General features: G+C 45.1%; 4 protein-coding genes across 6 annotated transcripts in view; 2 read left to right on the top strand and 2 right to left on the bottom strand.

Annotated features, from left to right (window-relative positions):
* LOC134294916 (gastrula zinc finger protein XlCGF57.1-like) overlaps window positions 1-6,572 on the top strand; it is a 48,189-nt gene extending 41,617 nt beyond the window's left edge. The window contains exon 3 of the transcript XR_010001528.1: window positions 5,830-6,572. The gene's annotated coding sequence lies outside the window, so the exon portion shown is untranslated. The remainder of the gene's footprint in view (window positions 1-5,829) is intronic.
* LOC134294922 (gastrula zinc finger protein XlCGF71.1-like) lies at window positions 2,613-7,895 on the bottom strand. Of its 2 annotated transcripts, XM_062966791.1 has the most exons (3): window positions 7,300-7,895; window positions 4,154-4,586; window positions 2,613-3,306 (listed from the first exon to the last, which is right to left on the bottom strand). In XM_062966791.1, exons 2-3 carry the CDS (start codon window positions 4,197-4,199, stop codon window positions 2,789-2,791), a joined length of 564 nt encoding a protein of 187 aa, XP_062822861.1. In that variant the 5' UTR covers window positions 4,200-4,586; window positions 7,300-7,895; the 3' UTR covers window positions 2,613-2,788. The 2 variants fall into 2 exon arrangements, with proteins under 2 accessions (XP_062822861.1, XP_062822862.1); XM_062966792.1 differs by lacking the exon at window positions 4,154-4,586 and having other exon boundaries at window positions 2,615-3,306; window positions 7,300-7,879.
* Window positions 7,896-8,914: 1,019 nt separating this feature from the next.
* On the bottom strand, window positions 8,915-13,536 carry LOC107983651 (zinc finger protein 24-like). Of its 2 annotated transcripts, XM_062966781.1 has the most exons (4): window positions 12,905-13,536; window positions 11,128-11,645; window positions 10,675-10,792; window positions 8,919-9,935 (listed from the first exon to the last, which is right to left on the bottom strand). In XM_062966781.1, the coding sequence occupies exons 2-4, from the start codon at window positions 11,515-11,517 to the stop codon at window positions 9,799-9,801; spliced, it is 645 nt and encodes a 214-aa protein (XP_062822851.1). In that variant the 5' UTR covers window positions 11,518-11,645; window positions 12,905-13,536; the 3' UTR covers window positions 8,919-9,798. The 2 variants fall into 2 exon arrangements, with proteins under 2 accessions (XP_062822850.1, XP_062822851.1); XM_062966780.1 differs by having other exon boundaries at window positions 8,915-10,792.
* A 2,133-nt stretch (window positions 13,537-15,669) lies between these two features.
* LOC134294915 (zinc finger protein 814-like) lies at window positions 15,670-20,600 on the top strand. The gene has a single exon (XM_062966755.1). The coding sequence runs from the start codon at window positions 17,460-17,462 to the stop codon at window positions 19,272-19,274; it is 1,815 nt and encodes a 604-aa protein (XP_062822825.1). The 5' UTR covers window positions 15,670-17,459; the 3' UTR covers window positions 19,275-20,600.
* The last annotated feature ends 283 nt before the right edge of the window (window positions 20,601-20,883 follow it).

Below are 20,883 nucleotides of genomic sequence, written 5' to 3'. Positions count from 1 at the left end.
AGGGCAAGAGAAAAGAAGGCAAAGGAAGGGAAGGGAAGGAAGGAAGGGGAAGAGAAAAGAAGGCAAAGGGAAATATATGGGAAGAGAAGAGAAAAAGGAAGGAAGGGCAAGAGAAAAGAAGGCAAAGGAAGAGAAGGGAAGGAAGGAAGGGGAAGAGAAAAGAAGGGAAAGGGAAATATGGGAAGAGAAGAGAAAAAGGAAGGAAGGGCAAGAGAAAAGAAGACAAAGGAAGAGAAGGGAAGGGAGGAAGGGGAAGAGAAAATAAGGCAAAGGAAAATATGGGAAGAGAAGAGAAAAAGAAAGGAAGGACAAGAGAAAAGAAGACAAAGGAAGAGAAGGAAGGAAGGGGAAGAGAAAATAAGGCAAAGGAATATGTTCTGCCTCCATGGTTAACTAAATGAACTGGAAGGACCCATAGCACGAAGGACAGATTGGACACTGTGTTATGTAAAACAAAATATTTTATTAATAGACAAAATTGATCTCTTTTCCCCTTGTTGCCACTATGAAGTCTCTTGTGAGGAAAGAAATCTTTGAGTCTATGCAGTTCTGGATAGATATTGCCACAGAGTATAAAGTCTTGTTATGATTGGATTCTTTGTATCTTTGAGGTGACTTCAATGCAGTGTTGTTGACATGGCTTTCTCTATTGCTGTAGCCTGTGGCTTTTTAATCTAATTTGAATACAGTTCCAACGTGACGTGAATTTCTGTGATCCTTTTACTTCCTACACTTCCTTCCAGAGCCTCACCAACTGACAAATTCTAACTGACAAAAATAACTGCCATTTCAGGCTGGCAGGAGCCAAGGCTAAGCTCCGCCCCTTTGGAACCTTAAAGAGACAGGGCAGCAGGTAATGTTTTGCCTGCTCGTGGCATGACAGAATATATGGGAAGAGAAGAGAAAAAGGAAGGAAGACAAGAGAAAAGAAGACAAAGGAAGGGAAGGGAAGGAAGGAAGGGGAAGAGAAAATAAGGCAAAGGAAAATATGGGAAGAGAAGAGAAAAAGGAAGGAAGGGCAAAAGAAAAGAAGGGAAGGGAAGGGAAGGAAGGAAGGAAGGGCAAGGGAAAGAGGGCAAAGGGATGGAAGGGAAGAGAAAAGGGGAAGTAAAGAATGGCAAGAGAAAATAATAATGATGATGACGATGATGATGAATTATATCCTGCTTTTCTCCCTCACTGGACCCAAAGCGGCTTACAACATATTAAACTCACATAAACAATCAGAGTACATCAATAATATAACCATAATAGGATAAACAGATTAAGAAAAACAATTACAGTATACATTCAAGTTCTTGAGGCATCAAATGAGACATATATTGTACTCTACTCCAGTCCATAACATATGATGGGCAAAGGAAGGGAAGGAAAGAGAAAGAAAAAGCAAGGAAAGAAGGCAAGAGAAAAGAAGGCAAAGGAAGGGAAGGGAAGAGAAAGAAAAAGGAAGGAAGGGCAAGAGAAAAGGCAAAGGGAAGGAAGGGAAGAGAAAAGGAAGGAAGGGCAAGAGAAAAGTAGACAAAGGAAGGGAAGGAAGGAAAGAGAAAAGGAAGGGCAAGAGAAAAGAAGGAAAAGGAAATGAAGTGAAGGGAAGAAAAAAGGAAAGAAGGGCAAGAGAAAAGGCAAAGGGGAGAAAAGGGAGGGAAGAGAAAAAGGATGGAAGAGGAAGAGAAAAGGCAGCAAAGGGCAGGATGGGAAGGGAAGAGAAAAAGGAAGGAATGAAGGGCAAGAGAAAAGAAGGCAAAGGAAGGGACAAGAAGACAAGGATAGAAGGAAAGAAGGAAGAAAGGGGAAGGAAGGGCAAGAAAAAAGAAAGCAAAGGAAGGGAAGCTTAGAAGGCAGACCGTATTTTAGTTCTTGCGAACCACTGGTAGTCCGTGGACCACTGGTTGAGAGCCACTGTCTGAAAGGGAAGGGGCTAACTCTGGATCCCTCCCATAACGGCTATTTACAATATTCAAGCTGACCAGTCCTGACTAAAGAGGAAAACAGAGGATGTGTCTGTAGGGGCACAACGTTCACAAACTGGACATTTAAACCAAGGTGAAAATGGAGCTGGAAACTAAGACCAGAAGAACAAGTGATGGAATCACATATGGTTTATTTCTTTTCAGACGAGGTGACAAGATTTAACTTAATATTTAACTCTCTGAATGTCAGGATGCAAAAAGATCAGCATTCTCCAAGCTGTTCTTTTCACACCTGACTACAACAAATCGGATAAAGAAGACCATTTGGCGGGGAAGGCTGGTTTATGACAGGGTCTGGTCTTCAAACCAAAGGACAAAAGGAAAGGGAGGTGTGAATGGAGAAGAAGAGACGTGAAGGGAGGAGGGAAGCAACCACCCAATATACTGAGGGGAAAGAGCGGAAGACGGGCAGTAGAAGCTTTGCGGCCATTTTGGCAAGGCGGATTCAATAAAGTTTTCCATGGCTACAAGCTGTGTGAGCCTATCTTTGTCTCCTACACCTTCCAGGAACTGACACTGAAGCAGTGGTCCTCAAGCTGTGGGTCCCCGGGTGTTTTGGCCTACAACTCCCAGAAATCCCAGCCAGTTTACCAGCTGTTAGGATTTAGGGGAGTTGAAGGCCAAAACATCTAGGGACCCACAGGTTGAGAACCACTGCTCTGAGGGATTTTCACACAGAGCTTTCTTTCTGCTGCTCCAGAGAACAGACCTCCAACTTACAGGTTCAAATGACAAGAACGGGGACTCCACCAAATCTGACGCAGAACTTCTCAAAGGGTCCTGTTTGAAATCAGACATTTACCCACAATGGCTGTTTTTTAGCCAGTATGTGTTCTCTGGTGCTTGTTAAGAGCTGAACTCTGAGTAAAACATTTTCCACATTCATGGCATTTATATGGCTTCTCTCCTGTGTGGCTTCTTTTGTGCATCACCAAGGCTGAACTGTCAGCAAAACATTTCCCACACTCCTGACATTGGTATGGCTTCTCTCCTGTGTGGAGTCTTTTGAGCCTCACCAAGGCTGAACTGGAAGCAAAACACTTCCCACACTCTTGGCATCTGTATTGTTCCTGACCTGTGTGAAATTTCTTGTGTTTCACCACACATTTTGCAGATACTTTCCCTTTAAGATGGCTTTTCCCAACATCAAGTGTCTTGTGAAGCACAAGTGCCACATTTTGGGTAAAACACTGCCCACATACATTGCATTTGTCGGGCCTTTCTCTGGCAGAACCTCCATCTTCTCTGTGGGCTTGCTGGTCTCGACGAAAGGCCCAGTTGTGTCCCAAATGCTTCCTGTACTTGGTGCATACATGGCTCTTCTCCCCGTTATCTACTGTGAAGAAGAACATAAACAATCATTCTTCAGTGTACGTCATAAAGACTCTAAGGACGTGGGATAAGGAGTGAATTGAAATGATCCTTAAAATAACACAGACATGGAGGAAAAGGAGATATACATGTTGTCCTTTCCCCTCCCCTTGTTCAGTGAAGATGGACCCTGGTTGTCTGCCTGGAGCCTCTAAGAGAGAGATGAGTAGCATACGCTCCAGAGGCTCCCTGTTGCTCAGCCCAGCCTGGTTTTTTATTCCGTCTCCTTTTCTCTGGGGAATGGATGCCTTTTCCCTTCACATCCAAATGCTTGCCTTTTTCTCTAGCTTTAGACTTTACCAACTACCACCCATTTCACCATCTTCCCTCCTTTGTAGTTCTCTCCCCCAATCCCAGTTCTCTTTTCCCATGCTCCCTTAATGTTTGATTTTTCCACTCCAACGTAGAAGATCCCATACCTAATTTCAGAGTACAGCAGAGTCTCGCTTATCCAACATAAACTGACCAGGAGAACATTGGATAAGTGAAAATGTTGGATAACAAGGAGGGATTAAGGAAAAGCCTATTAAAGGTCAAATTGCATTATGATTTTACAAATTAAGCACCAAAGATCATGTTTTACAACAAATTGACAGGAAAAGCAGTTCAATACATGGTAACATTATGAAGAAATCACTGTATTTACAAATTTAGCACCAAAACATAGCAATGTATTGAAAGCAGTGACTACAAAAATATTTACTACTAAAAAATTGACTATAAATATAGAATTGCATAAAACAACACTGTTGGAAGTTAAATCCATAAAAAGTTCAGTCTTGTGAAGATTTTTTAAAATCTGTGACCCTTGCCTGCTTTTCCAGCGATTGCCATTTCTCCGCTGCCAAGTCTCGCCATCTTTGCGAGATCAACTTATTCCATTTCTTCTATCCTTGCCGAGAATAGCTTCCTGCAATAGTTCCTTTTGAGCTCTTCCAAAACGCCCTGATCCATCGGTTGGCATATGACGGTTACATTCGGTGGCAGAAACATCGCCTTCATGTCCCCCTCTTGAAGCTCCTCTGCATCAGGGTGTGTTGAGGCATTGTCTAGCAACAAAACCACTTTCCTGGGCAGGTAAATTTCCTTCAAAAATTCCTCCGTGGAAAGAACAAGTTCCTTAGGGCTGGGCTGTAGCACAACTGGTAAATCAACAGCAGTAATAAGATCCACCAACCGAAAGGTGGCCAGTTCGAAGCCCGGTCGGGGGTGAGCGCTCGACCTCCAGCCCAGCTCACTGTTTACCTAAGCAGTTCGAAAACAGTTTACAAGCTGTAAATAGAGAAATGAGGTAACGCAAATTGTGGGGGAGGTATTTTAAAACACCATAAAGAACAAGCCCAGAAATGCGGTGACCAAGAGGAAGGTGGAGGAAGTTCTGATGGCTCTTTGTCACAGAGAATGAAGCAACAGCACCCCCGTGACTGAATCTGAGCAGAACATCAGCCTCCAAGGCACCAAAAACCTGGACTTCAAGACTACGCACCTCCTTCTGTTTGTCTTATTCTGTTCTGTCCTGTCTCCAAACAGCATTGAATGGTTGCCGTGTATGTGTATTGTGATCCGCCCTGAGTCCCCTTGGGGAGATAGGGCGGAATATAATAGTTATTATAATAATAATAGTCTTTTGAACATTTCACTGGTCATCAACAAACTTTTTTGATTGTAGTATTTTACAGGAAGAGCATTTTTTGAAACTGTTTTAAAGGCTCTTGGATTTTTGGGCTTCCCAATCATTGCGAGGTCCATTTTGTGGTTTGCTGTAGCACTGCTGCATGCTAACATTGTCAGCCTTTCTTTACTACGCTTTTAGCCTGGGGCTGCTGCTTCAGTTCTGGCTGCAAGACTCCTGCTCGGTAAAATTTTGCAATTGAGGCCAGTCTCGTCACAATCAAACATCTGATCACCCGTTAGGCTTTCAGTTTCAACAAAGTCTTGAATTTTTTTCCCTTCAGTTCTGGCTGCAAGACTCTTGCTCGGTAAAATTTTGCAATTGAGGCCGGTCTCGTCACAATCAAACATCTGATCACCCGTTAGGCTTTCAGTTTCAACAAAGTCTTGAATTTTTTTCCCCTTGAATTTCTTTCTTGAATGCCTCTATTTCTTGAAAATTTGATGACAGCTTCTCACCACAAACACTTAACTGATGGATTCCATAACGTTTCTTCCACCTGTCGAGCCAATGCTTGCTGTAAAATCTGATTCCCCTTCATTAAATTCTTTTCGAAAACGCAATACCTTTTGCTGTAAAATAGGCCCTGAAATACACACACCTTTGTCTCTCAGCTGCGTAAACCAAACATACAAAGCTTCAATAACTTTTTCATAGTCACATTTTTCATTGTTTTCCTCTCTTTCAGCACACCATCGGTAACTTTGGAGAACACCATTTTTCTATCTGCAATCGATTCCATTTCCATTCTCCTACTGCTACCCGTTCGACACCATAGTTGTTGGCTACCTTCTGCCTTGTCTCTCCTTTGTCCAGGTTTCTGCTCCATGGATCCAACGACCTTCTTTCTCTTCGTCGCCATACTCACGCAGAAGAAAGCACATGCACAGATCAGTGGCCCTCCTGGCAGGTGTCTGGTGCACAGAGAGACCCACTGTATGTTGCTGCCGAGAGAAACAGCCGTGGATCCCGGTGGGAGACAGACTGCGCCGGATGATACAGATACACTTCTCCCATCAACTGCCAAATGGGACTCTTACACTTTATGGAAGTTGGCTGTAAATATGAGTTCCAAAGGGATAGATTTGCCTGACAAAGCTGTGAACGTGCAAAACCGTGACTGTAAAGAAAAGGTGGAGAACAATGATGAAGGCAGAAAAGGGAACAAAAAAGGGATGTCTGTAGGACTCGGCCAGATAGAGTGGCATCCACATAACATCCCACGTGAGAGAGAAGAGACTGCCTCCACACCATCCCAGTCTGTGAGGAAGGACAAGACTGGACCAGAGGAAAGAGCTGCTGATCCATCTGTTGTGATTCAACCCCACGCTGCTCAAGTCTGCAGTCCCCAATGAGGAACAGGGAGCTAGTTTCAGAAGAGGCTGAGGGAATCCCTCCCCCTTGTCTCCTGATTGACAGTTGGGATGTATCTATTTGTTCTCTTCTTTCTCTTTCTTTCTCTCATTTCTTTTTCTCATTCTGATTGGTTTTGTAGAATGGTGCAAGATTTCTGACTTTTATATCTCCGTGTGTGCTGTGTGCATTGAGACCTCTCTCTGCTTGTGTGTCAGGAGAGATGTAGGGCTTGGAATTTTCCCCTCCCTTTTAAACCCGAGAAGAGATGGAAACAGAGAGTAGCTCAGACCCAGTCATTGACTATTAAGAAATGTAGTTAGTGTTTTTTGTAAACACTGGGCTGTATGGCCATGTTTTCTGGGCTGTATGGCTATGTTTCAGAAGTATTCTCTCCTGATGTTTGCCTGCATCTATGGCAGGCATCCTCAGAGGTTGTCAGGTATATGGGAAAAACAGATCTATAAACCTCACTAGCCTAGTTTCCAATATACCTCCCACCTCTCAGGATACCTGCCATAAATACGGGCGAAACGTTAGGAGAGAGGGGGAACCAGGAAGACAGTTCCATCTTGTCTACTGTGCCATCAGTTGGAGGCCCAACTGATGCTCTGGGGCCCTCCCCCTAGTAACATGCTATGCTAATAATATAATATTTATTACATATATATAGTGTATATAATGTACAATATAAAATACAGTAATATATAATATATTTGAGAGAGGGGAAATATGCTTTGACTCCAGTTATGGTAATCTTCCCACTTGAGTCTGAATTGGCACTAATGTTATATTATTATTATTGTTGTTGTTGTTACTCTTATGCCACATATTTCTGACATAAGCCCTGCCTTACAGACCCTCAGTGACTGTGATGATTTAGGATAATACTGCCTTTTGAAACAGAAATCCCCATCAGTGAGGGAGCCTTACCAAGAGAGGCCACAATCCCATTCATCTCCTCCATGATCTGCTTGTGCAAGGCTTTCTGGTCCGGATTCAGGAGAACCCACTCCTCCAGGGAGAAATCCACAGCCACGTCCTCAAAGGCGATTGGGCCCTGGCGGAAGAAGAAAAGATTCCCTTCTCACATGGGAGCGATCAAGAAAAAGAATAACAAGAAATTCTTTAAAGTAGATTTACATTCCTGTTGGTTGTTTGAAAGGGAAAGGGCCAAGGCCTCCATGCCACAGTTGTAAGCTTTCTAGAGATGACGGGTTGGTCAGTCAGAACCATTTCTCAATTGATACGTAGAATCAGAAATGGAATCTGAGCATGTTCCAGCCTTTATTGTGGTGCCCAGAACTGGACACAGTGTTGTTCCAGGTGAGGTCTCCCCAAAGCAGAAAGAAGGACACAATATTCCTTAGGATGGAGCCCAAAATCCCATAGTCCTTTCAGCTGCTGCATCACATTGTTGGCTCATGTTCCACTTGTAGTCCTCTAACACTCCAAGATCCCATCATATGAATGACTGTCAAGCCCACCCTGTACCTGTGCATGGCATTTTTATCGTTCCTAAGTGTACTACTCTACATATATTCTTGTTGAAATTAATTAGGTTAGTTTTGGCCCAGCTATCCACCATGTTCAGGCCATTTTGAATTCTGATCCTATCTTCTAGACTGTCAGCTATACCTGCTAATCTGGTGTCATCTGAAAATATGATACGCATGTTGAGCAGTACTGGGCCCAGGACAGAACCCTGCGACACTCCACCCTTTGTCGCTCAAACCATTACAAATCCACCGAACAGGAGTATTATCCAGCCCACTTTTTACTAGTTGTTTGTGAAACCATGGGAGGCCTTTCCAGAGGTCTTACTGAAAGCAAGATGTGCTACACCCACTGCATTTCCTTCATCTACCAAGCTTGTAACTCTACTGAAAAAGAGATTAATCGGGCATGACTTGTTTTGGAGAAACCCATCTTGCCCTTCAGTGATTACAGCCTTTTTTCTAAGTGATTCCAGACGGCCTTCTTCATGATCTGCTCCAACATCTTCCCTGTTATTTAGGTCAAGATAACAGGCGACTTCAATGCAAGGGTAGGGTCTACTTTGGTAAATGTGTTGAGAGAAAAGAACCTGGATGAAGATCCCTTCAACTCCCTCCCGACACCTGAAGCCCGACACTCTAAGGACCAAGCGTGAAACCAAGCCGGAAAATGACGGACCAAAATGGCCACGCAGCTCAACCTGTCTCGGCTAAATGGACTTACTCAGTTTCCTGACTCTGGAGAATATACATTGGTCTCACCAAGGGGCTCTAGTGTCATAGACTATCTTCTGACTTCACCCTCCATAGCTAGCAACATTCATTCATTTGGTATCGACAATTCCTTGCTTAGAGATCGTTTCCCACTTCCCCTTCCCCTGGTTTTGGAGAGAAGCAGCACTTCCCCACCTGGACAAGCCTACCCACAATACACTAGGCTGAAGCGGAACCTTAAGATGAAGGGGGTGTGCCTAGATATCTTGAACTCTTATGAAGTGTTGTCCATAGAAACTATGATCATTGAAATCCCAGATTTCAAGGAGGTGATCACCGGGTTTGAATCCCTTATAAAACCTTTCTTTTAAAAATGATACGATTGGCAAAGAATGCTGAGGCAACCCAGGGTCAGATCCAAAAATTGGTTCGATAAAGAGTGCATAATAGCAAACAAACAGATCTGCTCCCTCTATAACGATTATCAATCCACATCAAACGATCTCCTCCTTATAAAAATTTGAGAGTCTAAACAGCTGCTGCAACTGCTTATGGGCCAGGTCAACATAACTGGATGGTCATTGTTAGGGGACCTCTTTTTGGTCCATTCTTGGAGATAGAGACAACCTTTGCCTCCTCCACCCTGCTGGGACTTCTCCTGTTCCCAAAAATGAAGAAAGAGGATTGACAGTGGTTCTGGGATTACTACTCTTAGTTCAATTCTCTTGGGTGTAGTTCACCTGGCCCTGGAGACTTGGATTCATCGAGAGTGGCCAGGTATTCCTGGGCCACTTCTTTACCTATTTGGGGTTGCATTTCCCCAGTTGCTCCATCTTGCTCAGGAAGAATACCCATTTCCTTTTGGGAGAAGACTGAGGCCATGTTCTACCTCTTCCCTATCCCTGGTTAGCATTTCACCACCTTCTCCAGGCACAGACCCTACTCTTGGCTCATTTCTTCTTCTGACCTCATTTTCTAATTTAGATTGTTAGACCTTTTCCCAACTTATGCAGGTTAGTCGTTTACATTCCTTGGTGACTCTTCCCCCTTTCCATTTCCTGTACATGTCCTTTTTCAATCTTAGCTCCGTTGAAATTTCTTTGAACATCCATTCTGGTTTCTTTAATTCTCTCTTCATTTTTTCCCTCCTTGTATTTCACTCCAAGATTTCACTTCTAAGGAAACACATTCAATCTTGTCAGTTTCAATAGATATTTGGCCATTAATCCTGGAACCAAAGGCACCCCGGCAGGCCCAGCCCTCCTCTCCCAGGAATCCTCCTGCTTACCTGACTCAGTCCCACTCCATCGCAAAGGGGGAGAAACGGCTGAGGATTCGGCCACAGCATCATTCCAGACCCTGGAGAGAGAGCAAGGGGTGGAAAGCTGGTCACAGAAACAGGCCTCAGAAGTGACCATTGCAGTCCTATAAAGAGACCGATGAGGAAACGACCCTAAGAACACAGGCGCATTCAACAGCCAATGAAGATGTACAATGTGAGGGATTAGGACTTTATCTCGCAAGCCCTGCTGTGAGGATGTTCGAGTGAAACTAGCACTGGGCTTGGTGTTTGACTAAAGTGATTCTTTGTTGTCTGTTTGTCTTCCAGCTCAGTTTCAGGGCTTATCTTCACTTAGGGTCCCACCTGAGAAGACACTGAAGTCCTATTGCAAGAAAGAAAACTGCAAATCAAACTGAAGTCACACCTCTGGCAACCTAATGCCTACATATAACAATAACAATAGCAGTAGTAGCAGTAGTAGTAATAATAACAATAATTATTTCATTTTTACTCGCCTCTCCTTGCAGTTCGAGGCAGGTTACCACAAAATTTTAAAAACATGAACATTGCCAAAATTCAACAAAGATACCTATTTCTATAAAAGATACACATTAAAACTGCATTTCTATAAAATACATATTAAAGTCCATAAAACATCACACAAAGGACAGGAGTTTAAGATATATACCCCTCTCAAGGCCAAATGATCCTGCGTGTTCATGTTCTGAAGCTCAAACTGTGGGTGTGCAATCATCCCCCAAAGTGGGATTTCCACTGGCACAAACCCCCAAAACTCCCAGAAGAGTTCCTTCTCACCCTGCAAGGCAGCAGCCCCGTCTCTTTCCCGCTTCAGCTCCTTCTGCCTGAGACTCTGGGTGGTGTCTGGTGGAGATTCCTCTGGTGCAGGGACTTCCATGGAGTTATTATTAGGGGCCTGGAAGAGCACAGAGCGTTCCAGAAGGAGTTTGGGAAAAGTTCAAAAATATCACAGACCTATAGACCTTTTTGGAAAGAATAACTCTGAGATGGGAACCTAGTTTGGAACCAATGCCCCCCTCCCCCTCCCATGATTGTCTATGTTCTATCTTGAGCAGAGCATCAACCAAGCTGACAGTAGAGACGGAGGGGCAGAGCAGGTGGGGAAAGAGGCCGAGGGAGCAGGGCCTTGCTTATCCCCCACATCGGTCCCATCTTGGAAGAAAGGCAGGATGTACGTTCAACCTGTCCATCAGTCTCCAGGTTAGTGAAACCCAGAGGGAATGCTCTCACCTGTCCTTCCTGCTCCTTGTCCTCGGCCCGACTCAGGAGGAAGCCTTCCGCCAGGGCCACCGCCTGGGAACAGGTCTCTGCCCCACACTCTCGGACCCAGCTCCCCATCTCTGGGGGCAGGATGCTCAGGAACTGCTCCAGGGTCACCAGGTCCAGCACCTCGGCCTTGGTGTGCTGCTCTGGCTTCAGCCACTGGCGGCACAGATCGTGGAGACGACTGCAAACCCCTCGGGGTCCTTCACCCTCTTGGTAGGAGGACTGCCTGAAGCGCTGGCGCTGTGTGTCCGAGCTGTCAAGGTCCACACTCAGGGACTCATGTCTGGTTCTTTCCCAGGATTCCCCACTGCCCCCAGGTCCTGCTTCAGGCCCACGTGAGTTGGGTCTCTCCATGTTGGAACCACTCTGGTGAAGAACCCAACCGTACCCAAGATGCTTTTCCTCCCTCTTCTTTCTTTCAAGGGAAAGAAATCCCTCCACAGGCTCTACACCAAAATTCTCAGCCAAAAATCACATTTCCTCTGTGAAAGAAAGGCAGAAAGGTTATGGGACCAGGCTTTTGAGCAATACTAGCAGCAGAAATGACAACTGTATGATCCAAGGTATAATGACAGACCCGGTTTGTACTTGAAATGCACCTTGAATGTTTATTTATATGTATATTTATGAAGGTTTGAATGTAATTTAATTTAAATGGAATTTTGAAATGTGATTGTAATTGTTTGATATATGTGTTTTATATTGTAATCCGCCCTGAGTCCCCTTGATGGGTGAGAAGGGCGGGGTAGAAATGTTGTAATATTGTAATTTTGTTCATTTGTAATAAATGAACAAAAAGAAGACTCAACAATGACATGGTTCCATTATAATCGACTCCAAGAGAGACTCCGTCTAGACAACAAAATGGGTAGACAAGAATTGGAGAATCAGCGGAACCAACTGCTACAGACAAAAAACAAGCCAACTGGGAAGCTGCATCAATTTCTTCTGAAAGATTTTACAATTGATGAAGAAATAAAAGAACCTATGATTCAGTGGGTGAAAACTCTAGGCTAAGCAATAACTCCATGAGAATGGGAAGAGCTCTAGTAAAAATGACTAAAATTTACAAGGAGTCACACAATTAAATAAAATTTCAACAAAATGATACATAGATGGTACAAAACTCCAGAAAAACTCTCAAATACAGACACACACACACATGTTGGGACTTGCCCAAAAGCTAACGAAATTCTGAATAAAAATCCACAGAGACATGGAAACTATTCTAGAGTAAAAAATCCTATTAAGACCAGAACCTTTTCTACCGGGAAACATCAAGAAAGACTCTTTCTTTATATGACAACAGAAGCAAGAACTGAATACGCAAAACTATGGAAACAAGAAGACATGCCAACACCAGAAAACTGGATGACAAAAGGTTTCGAAATGGCCAAAAAGGACAAACTAACTTCAGCTGCACAACAAACAAATACACAGAAACTTCAAGAAGAATGGAAACCCTTCATTGAATTCATAAAGAAGCAAAGGAAGATGGCCACGGCAGGATCTGTTGACTAAAATAGTATTCATAGTATACAGTTACATTTTGTACTATCTCTAAACTCTTTATTCAAGAGACTTTGAATAATTGCCCTATCAACACTCTTTGATTAGAATATAGAAGGTGGCAAGCCTCGTTAATTAGATATTTTAGAGCGACACATATATAGAAACACATATTTGTGTAGTGTTTAAATAAAAGAAGAAAAGATGAAAATGTAACATAGTGAATTCTCACCCCCACAATCCTAATTGACTAACCAATGGAGCTGCTATTTGGGATCCATCTGGCAGTCGTGATGATGAGATGAAATGCCTGCAAAGAACGGGAAGAGGAGGCGGGAAGGAGGCCGGATCTCCTGGGAAGGCCAGAAGGTCCTGAGGAGAAGAGGGCGTTCGCTTCTGTCTCCGAGGCCCTGTGGATCTCCCCAACCCCGAGGCCATGTCTCTCATCCCGGGGCCTGGGCTGAAGAGAGGGACGTGAAGCCAAAACCAAGGCCAGGCCTCTCTCCCCCCCCCCGCCCCCCCGGGGAGATTCTGCCCGGAGACGGATGACGTCAGGGAGGGAGGCGGATTCCCATTGGCGGACCCTGGGCGTTGGGAAGAAAAGAAAGGAGGAGCGTCTCTCTCTGTCTAGAGCTCCGTTCGACGGCCGAGAAGCCCCGCCCCTCTCTGGGCATCGTGCCCGCGGCTGCCATGTTGAGCCCGGGCGGAAGTCCACCGAGGAGGGAGGCGTCTTCCTAGAGAGACTCAGGACGAGAGGCGCCTTTTCCTGTCAGAGCGAGCGCGGGAGGGAGAGGAAGGAGGAAGCGGAGGAGGAGGAGGAGGAGGAGGAGGAGGGGTGAGTGTGCGTGTGCGTGTTTGGGGGGGGGGGCTGAGTGGGTCCCCGAGTCTCCCCCCGCGCCCCCCTCCGGCCTTGGCCTGCCTGGCCCTTCGCCTCAAGGCCTCCCTTCCTGCCTCCCTTCCTGCCCCCCCCCCCCATCTCCATCTCCATCTCCACGCAGAGGCGCCTCCCGCTCCTTGGCCTGGCCCCCCCTTCCCCGCTTCACCCGGCGCTTCCTCGGGCAGCCTGCCTGCGATGAGGAGCGGGCCAGGAGAGTCCGGCCCAGGGCGAGTCTGCCCGGAGACGGGTGACGCGGAGAGACGAGGCCCATTCCCATTGGCCGATTCCTGGAGTGACCGTTAACGGCAGAAGGGTGGAGCGGGGGGCGGGGCGGGGGCGTTCCTGCCCGGAGACCGATGACGCCAGAGAGGAAGGCGGATTCTCATTGGGCGTTGGGAGGAAAGGAAACAAGGGGCGTGTCTGCCCATTTTCCGCCGGGAATTAAAAACATGGATGTTCCAGAGCACGTTTGAATGAACAGGCCCAATACAGCTGGCATTAGAATGCTTCTCTCTGTTTTAAGGGCATACGGCACTTTATCACTCATTTCCATGACACAGCACTTTATGAAACCTGTCCCCGCTGGTTGTTTTTAATTCTATGATTTTATTGCTTGGATTTTAATGTATTTATTATTTATTTTGTGAATCGTTGGAATGTTTTTGGTCAAATGTCTTGTGTTGTTGTTTTCGGGCTTGTCCCTGTTGTAAGCCACCCCGGGTCCCTTTGGGGAGATGGGGCGGGATATAAAAATAAAGTTTATTATTATTATTTATATTATAACAGATTTCATATGCAATAGGGTAACAGTGTAAATCAATGTTTCTCAACCAGGGGGTCGGGACCCCTGGGTAGGTCACGAAGGGGATGTCAGAGGTGTTGTCAAAGACCATCAGAAATACATATTTCTGATGGTCTTAGGAACCCCTTTGGCAGTCCTTGTGAATGTGATCAACAAATTCTCTGGTTAATTGGGGACCATTTTATTTATTTATTTATTTATTTTATTAGACTTGTATACCGCTACTCCCAGTTTGGCTCGGAGCGGTTTACAGAAATAGATTAAAACAATACACTTAGCTTTAAATAAACAATAACAACAATAAAAACAACAATAAAAACAGACATAGCCCCGAGTTTTTCACCCATCGAAAGCTTGTTGGAAGAGCAAGGTTTTGCAGGCTTTCCGAAAGGCAAGTAGGTCTCGGATAGTTCGAGTTTCAACTGGCAAGGCATTCCATAAATGAGGGGCTACAATCAAGAAGGCATTCTTCCTAGTAGAAGACAAATGATAAGTCCGTATGTTAGGGATTTCAAGCAAATTTTGGTCTTCGGACCGAAGTAATCTCTGGGGTTGGTAGGGGGATAAGCGGGCCCTCAGGTACGCCGGCCCTAAACCATGTAAGGCCTTAAAGGTTAGTACCAGTATCTTGAAAGTAATCCGGTACTCAATCGGTAGCCAGTGCAGCTGTTGTAGAATTGGGGTGATACGCCACCTCACCGGCACCCTGGCGAGAAGACGAGCTGCCGCATTTTGCACCAGCTTCAGTTTCCGGATCACTGACATAGGAAGGCCAATGTAGAGGGCGTTACAGTAGCCGAGCCTCAAGATGACCGTCGCCTGGATCACCGTAGCCAGGTCGTTCCTAGATAGGTAGGGAGCCAGTCGCCTAGCCTGACGTAGATGGAAAAACGCAGATCTGCTCACAGCAGAGACCTGGGCCTCCATCGTGAGCAGAGGGTCCAATAAGACACCAAGACTTTTCACAGAAGATGACGGATGTAGTGTCTCGCCATCCAGGGTAGGCAGCTGCATCTCCCCCCCACCCGGACGGCCCAGCCAAAGGATCTCCGTCTTCGCTGGATTCACCCTCAACCTGCTGGCACGCAACCATCCAGTAACGGCCTCAAGGCACTGATGGAAACTATTGGGTACGGAGTCCGACCGGCCCTCCATCCTCAGAATGAGCTGTGTGTCATCAGCGTACTGGTGGCACTCAAGCCCAAAGCTCCGCACCAGTCGGGCAAGCGGTCGCAAATAGATGTTAAATAATAGAGGAGAGAGAATAGCTCCCTGTGGGACCCCACAAGTTAGTGGAGACCTCTCGGAAACCATCCCTCCCCTCACCACCCGCTGTCCCTGATTCTGGAGGAAGGAGGACACCCATTTAAGGGGTATCTCCCTAACCCCCATCATGGCTAGGCGATGGGTCAATAGATTGACCGTATCAAATGCTGCTGTGAGATCCAATAACACGAGCAGCGCTGATCCGCCTTGATCCCTTTGGCAGCGAAGCTGATCTGTGATGGCAACTAGCACAGTCTCCGTCCCGTGCCCCCTACGGAAGCCGGACTGGAAGGGATCAAGTCCGGCTGTGCGATTGAGGAACTGCTGCAACTGTTCCGCTGCTGCCCTCTCAACCACCTTGCCCAGAAACGGAAGATTCGAGACTGGGTGATAGCTAGAGGAAACCGAACGATCTAAGTCTGGTTTCTTCAGCAGCGGAGATACCATCGCCTCTTTTAAACCCTCTGGAAAAACTCCTCAAGGGAGCTATTTATTATATTCAACAGAGGTTCACGTAATCCCTCCAGGCAAGATTTTACTAGCCAGGAGGGACGCGGATCGAGGGAGCAGGTGGTCGGCCTAGTTGCAGTCATCTGGTGGCACAAGCTATACCTGGTACTACCCAGATGACAGTCAGAAGCATCATCTTTAGCACATAATTTTAGTTCGAGCCACAACATTGTCTCCTGTGCAAAAGCAAACTTTTGCCTTTATTTTTCCTTCATTTACAATGTAATGTCTTCCTGTCCTTGTTGCCTTTCTATGAATCTGCTGCAGTTTGCCAATGTCCTTTCTAAAATGGACTGAACTGAGCAGAACTGGGCAGGAATCATGTCTCCCACCCAAGGGTGCTGTTGGAGTGCAGAAGGATCTGGAGGGCAGCAGGATTCCCACTCATCCTGGGGGTCTATCCATCTGTCTCCTCTATACCGCCTTCTCTCATGTACTGCTGCTAGGCTGAGTGCCTTGGCTCTGGCTGAAGTTACATACCTTTGTGGTATAGGTTTTGTAAGAATGCAGTATGTCAAGGAACTTTGTGGCCTAATGTGCTCTCAGTGTCTCCAGGCGCCTTGCTTTAGAAACGTGGGGCAGGGATCACGCTGCAGGGAAAGAGAGGATCAGGAAAATATCTTTTTCCCGAGTTGGGAGAAATCTACACAAGAAAATGAAGTATTTTTCTCCCAAGACTGATCACTTGGGATAGTCTGTCCATACAGATGGCCACTCAGGTTTTGAGTGGAGATGTGAAGAAGCGGGATCTAGGTAGGAAATGCTTTGCATCGTTAGCCCCTTTCCGTGTTGACCATATTATTAGAGGCCTTCCTTTACCAAGGTTGGATTAGACACAGGATCTTAGGCCGCTATCCCCTTTGCAGGGATTGTTCTTTGTTGGGCAAGTGTTAAAGTGCTTCTCAGCAGGCAACGGGCTCTTACCAGTTGGGCCAGTCTTTCTCCCCTCTTCCCCTGTGATTGCTACAGCACTAGGCTATTGTTCTTCATGTTCAATGAGATCTTTCTGTACTCTGCTCCTGATAAGATTTTCCTCTTATTCATCTCGCAGGTAACCTCTAAACGAACCTTATGAAGAAAACATTGCCCTTTGCCTTACGTCTGAAAGGAAAGTACGCAGGATTAACAAGAACAAGAAATAAATTGGAGAAATTATATTTCAAGCTACATACCTTTGAATGTAAGGAAAGGAAGGATTGTGCTGTAAAAAGAGGGGTTGGTAAAGAGAAAATAAGGCTACAGCAATACAGAGACTGGGAAGAGGAAATGTCCTATTCAGGAGTCCATATCTGTGAACTTCAGGCATAATATTAGAATAATAAATGTTAAAAAATGGAAACTTCATTGTCAAAATCACACACAGGGGAGAAGCGACATAATTGTAAGGACTGTGGGAAATGTTTCATTAGGAGAAGTTCTCTTGCTAAACATCAACTAACTCACACAGGAGAGAAGCCATATAAATGTGTGGAATGTGGAAAGAGCTTCAGTCAGAGTGGAAATCTACACACCCATCAAAGGACTCACACAGGGGAGAAGCCACATACATGCATGGAATGTGGAAAGAGCTTCAGTCAGAGTGGACATCTGCGTATCCATCAAAGGATGCACACAGGAGAGAAGCCACATAAATGCATGGAATGTGGAAAGAGCTTCTGTCAGAGTGGAGATCTGCGTATCCATCAAAGGATACACACAGGAGAGAAGCCACATACATGCATGGAATGTGGAAAGAGCTTCAGTCAGAGTGGAGATCTACGCACCCATCAAAGGATCCACACAGGGGAGAAGCCACATAAATGCATGGAATGTGGAAAGAGATTCAGTAAGAGTGGACATCTGCGTATCCATCAAAGGATGCACACAGGAGAGAGGCCACATACATGCATGGAATGTGGAAAGAGCTTCAGTCAGAGTGGAGATCTACGCACCCATCAAAGGATCCACACAGGGGAGAAGCCACATAAATGCATGGAATGTGGAAAGAGATTCAGTAAGAGTGGAAATCTACGCACCCATCAAAGGATCCACACAGGGGAGAAGCCACATACATGCAGGGAATGTGGAAAGAGATTCAGTGAGAGTGGACATCTGCGTATCCATCAAAGGATTCACACAGGAGAGAGGCCACATACATGCATGGAATGTGGAAAGAGCTTCAGTGAGAGTGGAAATCTACGCACCCATCAAAGGACTCACACAGGGGAGAAGCCACATACATGCATGGAATGTGGAAAGAGCTTCAGTAAGAGTGGACATCTGCGTATCCATCAAAGGATACACACAGGAGAGAAGCCACATACATGCATGGAATGTGGAAAGAGCTTCAGTCAGAGTGGAGATCTACGCACCCATCAAAGGATCCACACAGGGGAGAAGCCACATACATGCATGGAATGTGGAAAGAGCTTCAGTAAGAGTGGACATCTGCGTATCCATCAAAGGATACACACAGGAGAGAAGCCACATACATGCATGGAATGTGGAAAGAGCTTCAGTCAGAGTGGAGATCTACGCACCCATCAAAGGATCCACACAGGGGAGAAGCCACATACATGCATGGAATGTGGAAAGAGCTTCAGTAAGAGTGGACATCTGCGTATCCATCAAAGGATACACACAGGGGAGAAGCCACATACATGCATGGAATGTGGAAAGAGCTTCAGTCAGAGTGGAAATCTACGCACCCATCAAAGGACTCACACAGGGGAGAAGCCACATACATGCATGGAATGTGGAAAGAGCTTCAGTCAGAGTGGAGATCTACGCACCCATCAAAGGATTCACACAGGAGAGAAGCCACATAAATGCATGGAATGTGGAAACAGCTTCAGTGAGAGTGGACATCTGCGTATCCATCAAAGGACTCCCACAGGGGAGAAGCCACATACATGCATGGAATGTGGAAAGAGCTTCAGTCAGAGTGGAAATCTACACACCCATCAAAGGACTCACACAGGGGAGAAGCCACATAAATGCATGGAATGTGGAAAGAGCTTCAGTCAGAGTGGAAGTCTACGCACCCATCAAAGGATGCACACAGGAGAGAAGCCACATACATGCATGGAATGTGGAAAGAACTTCAGTAACAGTTCGAATCTTCGTACCCATCCAAAGATTCACACAGGAGAGAAGCCACATAAATAGGACAAGTGCAAAGAAGCAGAATGGTTGTCCAAAGAACTTCTAACGACTATGACTCAAAAGAGACATGAACAGGAAGTGGAAGGGGAAGAAATCATATAACCATAGAGTTGGAAGAGACCTCATGGGCCATCTAGTCCAACCCCCTGCCATGAAGCAGGAAATTGCATTCAAAGCACCCCGGACAGATGGCCATCCAGCCTCTGCTTAAAAGCCTCCAAAGAAGGTTCCACAGCTGAACTGCTCTCACAGTGAGGAACTTCTTCCTTATGTTCAGGTGGAATCCCCTTTCCTGTAGTTTGAAGCCATTATTCTGCATCCTAGTTTGCAGAGCAGCAGACAACAAGTTTGCTCCCTCCTCCTTATGGGATTTTGGCCTGCATAAATAGGGGCAGAGTGTCTAGATCCAGGGAAGTCATGCTCCCCCTCTATTCTGCCTTGGTCAGACCACTTTACCTGGAATCACACTGTGTCTAATTCTGGGCACTGCAATTGAAAGGAGACGTTGAAAAGCTGGAAGGTGTCCAGAGGAGGGCGACTAAAATGATCAAGGGTCTGGAGAACAAGCCCCATGGGGAGCGGCTTAAAGACCTGGGCATCTTTAGCCTGCAGAAGAGTAGGCTGAGAGAAGAATGAATAAATGCATGTACAAGTATATATGAAAATATCAATCTGGGTTTGTAAAAGGAAGGCAAATGTCACGTTTGATAGGAAGAGTATTAAACAAAATATGTCTGTCTCAAGAGAGGAAGTTAAAAGTGGGGATACTAGCATTAGATATATTTAATGCTTTGATTGTGTAGCATGGCAGATAATAAGTGAGATTATGAATTAATTTGGAATGGGAAGTAGAATAAAAGGATGATTAGAACCATTTTATTTGCTATGGTGATAGAATTATGTGCAAACGCCATCCAAAAAGGTAAGAATGTAGAAGGTGTAGGAATAAAGGAAAAGCAGAAGGTGAGCTTATTTGCTGATGACACATTGTTATTGATTAAATATCTGGGTAGGTCAAATGAATAGGAGAGAGGATCATTGAAAGATATTTGGTAAAACAACGGGTTTATATTATACAAAGAAAGAAGAAAAAGACTTTATAGAACAGAGCCATACGGGAATTAGAATCAAGAACAAATTAATATACCTGGGAGTAAGTATAACAAAGGACTTAAAAGAAATAGAAGAGGTAAATGTAGTAGCATTGAGAAAAATAGTTCAAAAAAATTAATACACATCTATCTTGTTTGGAAAGACAGCAATACTAAAAATGAAAATGCTTTTGAGGATAAACTTTATACTTACATATACCTTATATTTATAATGCCATTTCAGATTACAGAAGAAGAGGTGAATACATTATTTCTTTGCAACATTTCTACCCCACCTTTCTCCACCCCAAAGGAGACTCATTTGGACAAATGATAAATACTGTAATGGCAGTCAAAGAAATTGACGAAACAAGTTACAGAACAGATCTCAAAAAGAAGAAGGATTAGCGCTTCCTCATAGCAAAAAATATTATAAAGCAAACAGACTGAGATTGGTTATACAAGGAATGATGAAAAGGAGGATGTAGAATAGTTAATAATGGATTCAGGAAAAGTGGAGG

Source organism: Anolis carolinensis, unplaced genomic scaffold, assembly GCF_035594765.1.
Source record: "Anolis carolinensis isolate JA03-04 unplaced genomic scaffold, rAnoCar3.1.pri scaffold_29, whole genome shotgun sequence".
NCBI lineage: Eukaryota > Metazoa > Chordata > Lepidosauria > Squamata > Dactyloidae > Anolis > Anolis carolinensis.
Note: the sequence above shows the minus strand (reverse complement) of the source record. Positions and strands in the feature narration are given on the sequence as shown.

Excerpts from the sequence above, each read along its gene's own strand:
- LOC134294922 (XM_062966791.1), bottom strand. The coding sequence starts at position 4,199 with ATGGCGAGACTTGGCAGCGGAGAAATGGCAATCGCTGGAAAAGCAG. Across the intron at positions 3,307-4,153 it reads GGCAATCGCTGGAAAAGCAG|TAGATAACGGGGAGAAGAGC; the intron begins GCAAGGGTCACA and ends TCTTCTTCACAG.
- LOC107983651 (XM_062966780.1), bottom strand. The coding sequence starts at position 11,517 with ATGGAGAGACCCAACTCACGTGGGCCTGAAGCAGGACCTGGGGGCAGT. Across the intron at positions 10,793-11,127 it reads ACAAGGAGCAGGAAGGACAG|GCCCCTAATAATAACTCCAT; the intron begins GTGAGAGCATTC and ends GTGCTCTTCCAG.
- LOC134294915 (XM_062966755.1), top strand. The coding sequence starts at position 17,460 with ATGGAAACTTCATTGTCAAAATCACACACAGGGGAGAAGCGACATAAT.